We start from the raw sequence: 11235 nt of genomic DNA, 5'->3' as shown, positions 1-11235 counted from the left end.
TCGAATTACTATTTATTTATATTCTATTTTAAGGTATTTATAAAATATTTATAGAAAAGAAATATAAATATAAATAGAACAAATAATAATAGACCTAAAAGAAACACCTAAATTATTTTTTCTGTAATTTTTATTTTTTATTTTCATTTTTTATTTTATTATACAAAAATCACCTTTTATATGGATGTACAAAATCGATAAGTGTAGTTGGATAAATTATATACGGGAATGTAATCACACAAAGTTTTTTTCAGTATATAAAATAAACTATACACTCCTGCAGCATTTTTATCTAGAATTTGAAAAACGATGTTAAAGTACAGATAATCAAACTGCAATAAAAATATAAATTAAAAAGAATAAACTTACTTTAACCATATTATTTTTACTGCATCCAATTGCTGCAAAGGTACATACTCTTGAATTGTTCATCATTGGAAAACTCAGTATGATTTTTGGCAATGGAAGTTTGAATTTTAATTTATACTGATTTTTCTGAAAGGAATATGAAGTTTTCACAGCTTGAATCAACTTCTTATTTTCAGTTTAATACAAGCTCCAGCCATTTTTGTTCCATAATTATCTCCAACAACATAAGATCTATCTTGACCACCATGTCCAAATTTAATCTTTCTCAATCCTTTTCCGTAGTTTTTAAATTCATGAGAAAACTAAAATCATACACATTATTATTTGGAAGTTATCTAATTTATAAACAATCTATAATAGAATATGTTTTTACCTTGAACCAATGATTCATTTGTTCTCCTTCTATTATTTTGTTGTAATTTAATGTTTCTATTGCTGTTCTATCTGATTTTTGTTCTCTAAGTAATTTGATTGTACATTCATATTGAGCAGGAATGTTTGGACGACTACAAAACCATTCACTCACCTATCAATCAAATAAAATATGAATTGTTTAATTTATCTACATGAAAAGTTGATGATATAAAAAATGGGTTGATGTAAATGATACCTGTATCGTCGGTTGTAGATGATCTATCATATATTCACTGAAACCTTCTTTTACTAAGTTTATAACTTGTTCTTTCCAGCACTTCCCAAAAGATGCTACAAAACAATTATATTTGTCTTCGAATACTGGATCTTTTGGTAAAGCTCTCACTCCTTGAGGAGGATGTTCTACACTCCAACCGTTACCACCATTTTCTATTATATCCCAATGTTTATTAGGTCCATTTTCTCCAGAATGATTTTTTATCAAATTTTTATAAAAAGGTTTGTGATCACAAATAAAGTAATGTATTGTCCAAGGTGTCTGCTGGTCAAGAACCAATGACTTTCGAAGCATAAGCTCTGATTTTTTCTGCCAAACATAGTCTTTGATGAGAAAATTCCAATGCTTGCAGACTAATTGGCAACCCAATAATGTCTTATGATCAACATTGCAAAGTATTTTCAGTAGCAACTCATCTGGAATGCCGCAATTTGCAATAAATGATCCATTATTGCTTAAATTATTGTAAGTTGTTTTATTATATTTTTCTTCATCGGACCAATCGTCGTCTTGTTCAACAGCAAAATTTACACGTAATTTTTTCTGAAAAAATGTTGAAATATAAAACAACATAAATATTTCAAGAACGCAAAAAAAGCCAGTGTGATAGCCGGTTATTACCTTTGCTTTTATCATTTTTCACGCTAAAAATTTTGCTATTGGAATTTACAAACAATTAGGGGAAATTACGCAGACATAAACATTTATGAAAAACAAAAACAGAATGAATGAAAAAAGGACGCCGCGGCGGCAGTAGCAGCGATAGACGCTATACGCTACCGTAAAGAACTGTCGTACCATACGGTGGCACGGCATGGAGGCTGGATATTTGTCGCGCGCGTTTTGTGATGTTTACGTAGCAGACAATACTCGAGTTGTGAAAATAATAGTATCTCAGTAGTATAGTTATGTCAAATAAATTTGATATAACACCACTTGGAATAATGCGATTGCGGTTTACTGGCGTATTTCAATGCGCCATTCAAAAATCAATGGAACTGGCGTATTAAAAAATCATTAGATTGCGTTTAGTCAAAAAATTCAAATGTACGGATCGAATGATTATTTTTAAATTGCTGTTCCAGCTGTTGAGCACATGTACGTACATATACAAATATATATTAAGCTTATAGTGTCACTGCTATATTTAAACCACTTGAACATTGTTATGTACATACGTGTTTTCGTAGATAACATTTTAACGTGCTTTTTAATGTTTCATTATGAGTGAGTCGTACGATTACTGCATTGACTAGGGATACTCTTTACTAGATATCTCTATATAGGTGTCTATATAATGTAAACTAGTTTTAGTCACTTCTGCCATTTATTTTCAGAAGCTGCCAGTTCCGTAAAAACAAGTATATTAATAAGATTGATACAATCAGCACCTTGTTTAAAACCCAATTCATAACAATTAACAAGTAAGAGTGAGAAAATTGGTGCCAAATAGAATAGAATGTATGGAAATCTAACGTGAATACGTAAAATTCAAGGTTAAATTACTGCTCAACAAATCTGATATACTAAATGGGACAACTTAGTGATAAATTCAAAAATATGTCACTGGCAATCAAAGAAGAAAGAGTGCCATATGATGAAACTTCTAACAATGGATACATATTCAATGAGAAACATTACATTCCAGAGGAGTTATTGTTAGATTTACTGTCTTATTATGTTGATTACAAAACATTGATCAGCTGTCAATTAGTATGTAAACAGTGGAATCTTTTTATGAAAAATTATGTTTGGCGTAAAAAAGCTGAATTAATATTAAGTCATACACTACCACTAGATGAAGATACTCCTTGGACAACTTATTACTTGATCTGTCATAAAAAACCATTTCACAGAAATCTAATTAGAAATCATTCAGGACAAAAAAATTTAAGTTCAGATCGAAACTGGACAATTATAAGTGATGGTGGTGATGGCTGGACAGTCGAAAGTCCACCTTCTGGTGTCATAGCATTGCCAGATGATCCTGTTTTCAATGGAACAAATTGCTGCTTTGTCACATCCTATGGTAAATGCTGGAAACAACAAGTTATTGATTTGGTAAAGGAAGGCTTATCTGAATACTTATTAGATAACTGGCAACCACCTATAAAAGTAAAGATTTGTAAATATATTATGGATTCTGAATTTTATAAAAAATTTGGAATAATAACAATTGTAATATGATTGTGTTGGTGTATTGCAGGTAAGCGAGTGGTTTAGTAGCAGATGGGATTGTTCTGCTGTATATGTATGCACAACTGAACTTATGTCAGATGATAATGTGGTTTTGAAACATTATAATTATTCAAGAACAATGAGAGATGAAGATCAAAATCAATGGTTCAAGGTCAGTAGATATTTTATTGATTTTTGTTGTAATGAATTATTTATTTAACTAACATTTTACTTGGCAGTTAATATTTTTTTTTTTTGCAGTATGAATATGAGTTTAGAAATTATGGAAAAGGATTGAGAAAAATTAAATTTTGCCATGGTGGTCAAGATAGACAATATTGGGCTGGTCACTATGGTAGTAAAATGGCAAGAGCTTGCATTATATTGGAAATTCCAGATAGTATGCATCATGAAGTATCTATCTCACAAGAAGAAACTGTTTCACCAGAACCATATTATTTATCAGAGGAACCAAATTTTATACGAGAAGAATGGTCTTACTCTGAAGAAGAATATGACTCTGAGGAATGATGTGATTTGTACATAAATATCGATGTATGATATATATAAGATGAAGTTACGATATAATACTATGATTAAGCTTTAATAATATTTTGAAATATGCTTATCATTAAATACTACTATAATTAAAATGTACAACACTATTTTTGTTAAAAAAAATAAATTATTATATTTTTAGCTAAATTGTCGTCTTCGAATGTTTCACAATTACTGAAAGTTTATAAAAATAAACGAGTTTAAAAATGTGCTTAATATAGGTGTTTTATTAATTATCCTTAAGTTTCATTTTTTAAATTAGATAAATAATAAAAAAGTCGGATGTGTGCGTTTAATATATAGTTTGAAAAATTTTGAACGTACGTAGCCATCTTAAAACTTAATTTTAAAGCGTGACTTTTCGAATTGAATAATAAACAAATTACTTACGGATAATTTCACATGTAAATAATAGTATGGTCTCACGTATATCACACGAAATTTCAAAATATGCCTGATGAAACTTATTAAGTTAATTTGAAATTGATGATGTTATTAAGTATGCAAATTGCCACGAGTTGCAAAGGCTATACTTTTTCTAATCAGTGTTCTTCGTCAAAAGACAAAAATACTCTGAAAGTTAAATCAAATGGTTTGTTAATTACTTAACCTTTGAATTATTCTCTAATAGTGACTAGATATAAGTAAATATATTTATTAAAAATACATTTACAATGAAACTAAAAATATTTTATCTAACTATTTCAATTTTTTCAGTGATGTGAAAATCTTAAATTTTAAAACTATATTTCGTTCAGATTTTATTAGACGTTAAATATTTCGTAAACTTAGAATAGTTTACATTCACGTAAATAATATTTCAACTAGGAAAATGTAAAAATACATGGGCAAATCGTCACAGAACTTTTACGAAACTTCGTCACAATAAAAAAACCAAACAACAAAATACGTACGGCAATCATCATCGACTTGATCATACATATGCAGCCTCAGCAAATTTCCTCAACATTTCGCAAACAAACGGAATTTCAGACCATAGCGATGATTGTACAATAATCGACGATGAAACGCTCGAAAATGGCATCAATTTAAGAATTCAAGACAAATCTGGTTCGGACGATTGTACAAGTGAAAAAAGCTCATGCTTGCAAGTTACTGGAGCTAACGTGAGAATTTCATAAATAATTTTCATCATGAAAGTCAAATCAAGATTTTTAATTGTTGTATATTAGGGTGCCTTGAAGCAGTACTCAAGAAGTCGGAAAATTATTAAGGACAAAATCAGACTTTCGCCAACCTTACTTAGCAAACAAAATATTGCAAAAACTGTTCACGAAGATAAAAAAAGACTCATCGCTGCACTTGCTTTAATACAACTTGCTCAGTCATCATAAAAATCGATAGTACTTCAGTAACAATTTTTTTTTATTTAAATATGTTATTTGAGCTAATATGAAATTATAATATTATACTTTATCAGGCAGCCTGCAATAATTTGTAAATGAAAAGCTCTTTATTATCTTTTAAAGTAAAATTTTTTATTTTTTGCTTTAATCTATTGAACTTTACTATCGTTTGCCTGTCAAACATTGTATATAACTGTTATTCTTACATAAAAAATAAATTAGTAAGAAATTAAAAATTTGCTTTATCATATAAATGTTTATTCAAAAAGTAATTTACAAAACAGTTCGATAGAATCATTATTGTATAGAATTGTATGTACGCATCAAATATTTCATTTGACAAATAACACATATGAATAAAAAAATTATGCAATTAAAAAGTATTTCCATTAATAACATTTCAAAATCAACGCTTATTCACAGATTTTGAAACGTAAACTACAAAAAATATCTGAATAAATAATCCTTATAAAACCCTTCTTTCATGAAGCTCTTTTATCACACGTTTGCATCTATTAGTATCACAATGAATCACTTCTCTAATTATTCGAGTGATCCATCTAATTTTTCAGCCTCATACTTCTACTTCTTGTAGGTTTCGTTTCTTCCTCTTTCTCTTTACTTTTCATGCTCCTTGTCCTCGTTAGTTTTGAAGTCTCTTCTTTATCGTCAACTTCATCTACGAGAATTTTTCTGCGAACATTGCGTGCTCTAGTACGAGTTTTGGTTGGCTGGATGATCGGTGGAGATTTTGGCAATAATGAGTTACCAATATCGTTTTCTTCGTCACTCAAGTCTACGATATTGACTATGGGAACGGCTGGTGGAGTCTTGCGACGACGAGGATTACGAGCAGTCTTCTCTATGTGCTGTTTTGGTGTAACACATCCAGTTGATGGTTGGTTCGTTATGGTGATTGGTATGTCGGTTGGTACGTAAATGGTTGAAACTGGAAGAATTTTACACTGAGTTTCATTTTATTTAAATTAAAAATAAATAATCCTAATTAAAATTATGTAATTAGTTAGAAAAAAAATTGTTTTTTGCTAAATCATTTAAATTAAAAATTAAATTAAATTTAAATCATAATCGATAACTTTTAAACGTTCAATAATATTTATAGCTAATAACACTTATAGCTAAACAAATAATCTATTTTTTTATTGGTAGCGACAAAAACTCTATAATAATTTTCAATTATTGTGTACTTACATAGCTTATCCTGTGGAAGATTGTAAACAAAGTGCTGATAGTAAAGTTCAGTCGCATATACAGTGATACAATGTTTATCCAAATCGTTTTGCGAAGCAACATTAAGAGCTTCTTCAATCAAAGCAAGAGCATCGTCTTTATCCTCCGGCTCAAAGTCAACGATATACAAAGAAAAGTCCAACAAATACCAAATAAAATCGACGATGATATTCTGATGTCGACACCACTTGTAACTTTTATACTGTCTATGCGTATCCAAATCTCTTTCGTTAATGTTCGATTTAATCTTGAAAGCTCCATGGAAATATTGTTCCGCTTCTCGCTTGTACTTAAGCAAACTGTACAACTGCGCGCGGATATGTACACAAGAGAACGAAAGATATTGGTAATTGATATTATTACAGATAAAACATTGACAGTGAGGTGTATGACGTAGAAACTCTGGCAGAGTGAAGAGCTTTTTCTTCAGTTCTGGCGAGGCGCTATTTTTTGATAAACTTACGGGATCGTGAACAGCTTCGCGAAATGTCACTGTGTTGCTTATTTTAGGGTCGATCTTCATATTTGCGAACTATTTGATAAAAATAAAGATTTTGGTAAAAATTCAATAATTTAAAAAATGTATCTTACCTTTGCATTCAACTTTTGTACGACTTTAGTATTCATTGATTTTTTGAAATTTTCCAAACAAAGAATATGCTCGAGATCCTGCAGACGCGTCTCGCAATTTTCCGCGTGTAATCGAAGAAGGTCGATGTAACAAAAATACTTCAAATATTGTGCTATCCTGAGGGTAAAACCGTATTTTTGCGCGAGTGTCAGTCCGAAAGTCATGTGTGCAGTTATCTCGCGGAATGACAAAAGACTAACCATAGGGATGATAATGTTAATATTCACTTCAAACAGCTGCTCGCATACAAATAATAGATTCCTAACAGTCCAGAATCGCCGTGGATCTGAAAATGTTGTTGGGCATGATACAATCTAGTTTTAAAAATACACTAAGTAAAAATTGAAGTATTACCTATAGCTATTATATCATGCAAACTTATCAGTAAATAGTGAGCTTGAACTAGTAGATTAGAGTAATCTTCTTGACTAGCTTTTTCATTGAGAATGTAGAAGTTGCGGAATTGAATGTCCACGTAATAGATGTATAACTTATAGTTCCCAAGAATATCAAAATTCGGCATTACTTTGACTTTTTTTAACAGCTGTTTTGCTTCTTTAATCTAAAAAAGAGTACTTTATTAACAATATGTTGAATTTTTCATTTTCACGTAATTAATAATAGATTAGTTGCCTTTTTGCAATCCAGATAGAAATCTGCTAAGCTCAACCAAAATAAAGTTACCGAATCGGTATCAGGAATTTTCGTGGAATGTTTTAGCTTTTCAACTTGCTTCTCAGCATCAGAAATCCACTTATCATTAATGCATCTTAAAGATAAACATCGACTAGTTACTGCAAATCAAATAATAATTCGTTAACATTTCTAGGATTTTGTGTAAATGTTATCAAGTAAAAATATTTGTACCATATACACAGGTTGTAAAGTCTTGCAATGCTGTGGCCAGTTTATAAGCCAATCTCCACGTTTTTTCTTCAACATCATTGAACTTATATAGTCTACAGTACTCTCCGCATATCATGATAGTTTCCAAAGTAAACTTAGGCTCCCAATCATTTACTACTGAACTCTAAAAATTCATATAAAATTTATAAGTTCTCTCGAATAATTACGAATTTTTATATAATGTAAAAAATTTGTGATTTTACTTACAAGATTTTTTTGGAAACAACTGTCCCATATACTCAAAACTTCTCTTAATTCATTTGCACACCTATTGTCCTCTTCAATATTAATTCCACCATAAGTTGGTACAATTTCATCTTTTTCTTCCGAGTCTTCTTCATTTTCTTGTTTACTCTTGAATGTTTGAAAAGCCTTGACAGTAAAATTGGCATCTTCTATTTGTTCAGTAATGGCTTGTTTCCTAACATACAATTTTTCCAGAACTCTAAAGAAATTCAAGTTGGCAAGTATGCATTGAGAGCTGAATGATTTTGACTTTGAATTTGTCAGCTTTACAATGGCTTTTAAAATATAATCCGAAATTATTTCTCTTTTTTCGAATTGCAACGCATGGAAGGATAATAAAAGAACGCCTTGGCCATAATACAAACTGTTTTCTACAGACTCTGTAAAACAAAAGTTAATATATTAAATAGTTTTTACAACAGACTGAGTACCATAAAAATTGACATTATTTAAATTAATTATTACCTAATTCTTCCAAAGTTTTTTTCATCGCTATTATTATATTACTCTGAACTGGGAACAATGACTTGAGCTCTCTCAAACATAAATCTGCTAAGTTGTATTGATGGATGTTCACTGTAATACCAAGTTCTTTAATTATATCTGCATCTGTTTTCAAACATTTTATCATAGTCAGCTCCTGTATTTCTACAGAATCTATGTTTTTCAGCTTTATAGTGGCCCACATGTCACATGCTTTCTTTTTTTTACTCTCATTGATACTAACAAGGGCATTATAAGCTGTGTAAAACATGGCTTTTCTATATATTTCTAAAATGTGAATGATATTTTTCGATTGTAAATTGAAATTTGTTTAACTTTATTAAATTAATTTAATAAGTTGTAATCTTACCTCTATTGAAATAGGAATTGCATAATCGAGTTAGTGCTGTGCTAACTGGATATTGCAATCCAAAACTACTAATTTTGCTATCTAATCCATCAAAACAAACAATTTGTTTGCATAGCACTTTATATAGATTTTCTAGCTCTTCTGGATACTTCGATTCAGTTATAAGTCCAATATTGAAAATCATCTTTCCACATAAGTTCCACAGAGCTACAGAATATTTGCAGCCAATTTGTTCCAGCTCATTAAATACTGAAACCATTTCATCCAATAAATCTTTAGCTAATAAGAACATTTTTTCACTGATAGAAGTTTTATTACATCTACTGATAACTCTCAGGTATGTAAAAGTTGTAATTGATGCTTTGTACATGTCTGTTTTCACTTTACAAGCATTAGGATCAGAGCAGGATGCACATGAATAGTTAACTGGAAGTTTGCGATTTCTCAATATACTGTAAACTTTTTTTACAAAATCACCTATGTATACTATATCATCATACGTTATATTGACATCCATTAATTGTTTTGCTACTAAACCTTCTAAATTGCCAAATAAAGTTTCAAAGCTATTTGCTACAGCCATAAGAGTCTCTGTCAAGGATTTATTATCTTTTCCATATTTCTGCAATACAGCTTCAAAACTATCAAAACACTTTTTAATCCTTATTTTACCAATATCTTTTGACATATAATTGGTTTCGAATAGGTTGATTGTAAATTCTCTAAAAATTTTGTAGCAATGGTATATTTCTGGAGAGCTTTTAAATGGTTCTATGAATAAGATATCAATTTGGCGAAAATAGCTCAAATTATCTGAATTATTAATGCAATCATTCCTTTTCAAAAATATTTGACCAAACATGAAAATGATATAATGATAAGCATTGATAAGTGGATATTTTTTTAACTCTGTAAAGTAATTTGACAAATGTTGGAATATTTGTAGCACACTAGGAAAGGCTATTAACATTGGAATATTGATTAACTTTTTTATAAATGACTCTGCAATTTTAAAAGTGTAGCAAACATTTTCATCACAATAATCTAAGATTTGAAGGAGAAACTTTAAACAAAAGAGAAACTCATCATTTAGAATCGCTTTTTCAGAATTATTATTTGTTGTTATTAAGTCTAACTTCTTAAATAACTCTACTTGCCATAACGTAACAATCTGATAATATTCTTTAGTCTTGTAAGAATTATTGGCACTTAATATTTTTCCAGGGAATAAATAACTGGATATAATTTTGGCTTCTTCGAAATATTGTTTGCTTAAAAGGTATTGAATAATAAAATAGATTGCGCTATAAAACTTATCCTTGTCAGATACAATCGATAGATTCTCACAAATTATTTTAGTAATTTTGAATATTTCAATTTCTTTGGATAGCTGTTGTTTCTTACATTTATCTGCACTGTGGGCCAAATGTAAAAGTATCTTGAATAGATATTTGTTACTTTCATCGTTGTTTTTGCAAATTACCAAATTCTGAAAAAATATTAAAAATATTTTTATTATTCTATTTTCAACTTCAATGCAAAGTTAAAGATAGTAAATTGTAATGTGAAAAAAATTTGCGTACCTGTAAACTATTTAAAACACTGTTGAAATTCAACACTTGAATATGTCTTATCCATGTTTGATATTCTGATGACATATTAGCTATTTTTCTACGAAAAGCAAAGATACATTAACGTTATTTTTTTTATCAAAAAACTTAACTATTTTTTTTTTTGCAGAAAATAACTGACAAAGTAAAATACACTTGTTCTAAAAAATAAACAATTATCTATAATACGATGCAGAGATGGAGAAAAATTTCCTCTTCTTAACGTGTCTTGACTTATTTATGACATGCTACACGTTTATGTATCAAAACAGGTATCTCAACGCCTGCATTTTCAATAAAAATTGTAAAGCTATCTCACATATGTTTTAACTGTTGTTAAATTTAATTATACTGCTCATTATAAATTCTCTTATAACGGTTTATTTAAAATTCGCATATGCACTATCTCTATAGAATTCTGAGCTCGTAACGTCTGAATATTTAAAAATGACGGTGTCGCTGAGACTATGATGATTTCGGTCACATGACACAGGTTGTGCGACATCTGGTGAAAGAAGCGGGAGTCACAATGCCTCGGCGATCTTTCGTCTCTCTCTCTCTTTCTCCTGCCGAACCCCACTATCTATCCCTACATATACGTATATACATACATA

At 29.8% G+C, this 11235-nt stretch overlaps 3 protein-coding genes across 7 annotated transcripts; 1 reads left to right on the top strand and 2 right to left on the bottom strand.

Annotated features, from left to right (window-relative positions):
* Positions 1–138: 138 nt before the first annotated feature.
* LOC131672706 (F-box only protein 44-like) lies at positions 139–2235 on the bottom strand. Of its 2 annotated transcripts, XM_058950108.1 has the most exons (6): positions 2200–2234; positions 1643–1677; positions 980–1564; positions 743–895; positions 370–671; positions 139–292 (listed from the first exon to the last, which is right to left on the bottom strand). In XM_058950108.1, exons 2-5 carry the CDS (start codon positions 1655–1657, stop codon positions 528–530), a joined length of 897 nt encoding a protein of 298 aa, XP_058806091.1. In that variant the 5' UTR covers positions 1658–1677; positions 2200–2234; the 3' UTR covers positions 139–292; positions 370–527. The 2 variants fall into 2 exon arrangements, with proteins under 2 accessions (XP_058806091.1, XP_058806093.1); XM_058950110.1 differs by lacking the exon at positions 1643–1677 and having other exon boundaries at positions 980–1437; positions 2200–2235.
* LOC131672705 (F-box only protein 6-like) lies at positions 1984–3963 on the top strand. 2 transcript variants are annotated; one of them, XM_058950107.1, is made up of 5 exons: positions 1984–2119; positions 2359–2445; positions 2518–3136; positions 3228–3371; positions 3461–3963. In XM_058950107.1, exons 3-5 carry the CDS (start codon positions 2552–2554, stop codon positions 3728–3730), a joined length of 999 nt encoding a protein of 332 aa, XP_058806090.1. In that variant the 5' UTR covers positions 1984–2119; positions 2359–2445; positions 2518–2551; the 3' UTR covers positions 3731–3963. The 2 variants fall into 2 exon arrangements, with proteins under 2 accessions (XP_058806090.1, XP_058806089.1); XM_058950106.1 differs by lacking the exon at positions 1984–2119 and adding an exon at positions 2202–2248 and having other exon boundaries at positions 2359–3136.
* Positions 3964–5370: 1407 nt separating this feature from the next.
* On the bottom strand, positions 5371–11103 carry LOC131672704 (uncharacterized). Of its 3 annotated transcripts, XM_058950105.1 has the most exons (12): positions 10764–11078; positions 10595–10682; positions 9330–10500; positions 9012–9260; positions 8624–8929; positions 8120–8538; positions 7874–8036; positions 7640–7800; positions 7361–7568; positions 6967–7292; positions 6337–6907; positions 5371–6073 (listed from the first exon to the last, which is right to left on the bottom strand). In XM_058950105.1, the coding sequence occupies exons 2-12, from the start codon at positions 10667–10669 to the stop codon at positions 5685–5687; spliced, it is 4038 nt and encodes a 1345-aa protein (XP_058806088.1). In that variant the 5' UTR covers positions 10670–10682; positions 10764–11078; the 3' UTR covers positions 5371–5684. The 3 variants fall into 3 exon arrangements, with proteins under 3 accessions (XP_058806088.1, XP_058806087.1, XP_058806086.1); XM_058950104.1 differs by having other exon boundaries at positions 5371–6055; positions 6313–6907; positions 6991–7292; positions 9012–10500; positions 10764–11103; XM_058950103.1 differs by having other exon boundaries at positions 9012–10500.
* Between the last annotated feature and the right edge of the window lie 132 nt (positions 11104–11235).

Source organism: Phymastichus coffea, unplaced genomic scaffold (assembly GCF_024137745.1).
Source record: "Phymastichus coffea isolate CEN01 unplaced genomic scaffold, Cenicafe_Pcof_1.1 PCOF00156, whole genome shotgun sequence".
Classification (NCBI taxonomy): Eukaryota; Metazoa; Arthropoda; class Insecta; order Hymenoptera; family Eulophidae; genus Phymastichus; species Phymastichus coffea.
The sequence above is the reverse complement of the archived record's forward strand: the minus strand, read 5'-3'. Positions and strand labels throughout refer to the sequence as shown.

What these genes read in the sequence shown, in the direction of transcription:
- LOC131672706 (XM_058950108.1), bottom strand. An exon ending in ATCTACAACCGACGATACAG is followed by an intron (nt 896 to 979) that starts GTATCATTTACA and finishes TTTGATTGATAG; the next exon opens with GTGAGTGAATGGTTTTGTAG. An exon ending in AAATGAATCATTGGTTCAAG is followed by an intron (nt 672 to 742) that starts GTAAAAACATAT and finishes GTATGATTTTAG; the next exon opens with TTTTCTCATGAATTTAAAAA.
- LOC131672705 (XM_058950107.1), top strand. Translation starts at nt 2,552, where the DNA reads ATGGGACAACTTAGTGATAAATTCAAAAATATGTCACTGGCAATCAAA. An exon ending in ACTGGCAACCACCTATAAAA is followed by an intron (nt 3,137 to 3,227) that starts GTAAAGATTTGT and finishes GGTGTATTGCAG; the next exon opens with GTAAGCGAGTGGTTTAGTAG. An exon ending in ATCAAAATCAATGGTTCAAG is followed by an intron (nt 3,372 to 3,460) that starts GTCAGTAGATAT and finishes TTTTTTTTGCAG; the next exon opens with TATGAATATGAGTTTAGAAA.
- LOC131672704 (XM_058950103.1), bottom strand. Translation starts at nt 10,669, where the DNA reads ATGTCATCAGAATATCAAACATGGATAAGACATATTCAAGTGTTGAAT. An exon ending in GCATGATATAATAGCTATAG is followed by an intron (nt 7,293 to 7,360) that starts GTAATACTTCAA and finishes CAACATTTTCAG; the next exon opens with ATCCACGGCGATTCTGGACT. An exon ending in TACAAAAGTTGAATGCAAAG is followed by an intron (nt 6,908 to 6,966) that starts GTAAGATACATT and finishes TTTATCAAATAG; the next exon opens with TTCGCAAATATGAAGATCGA.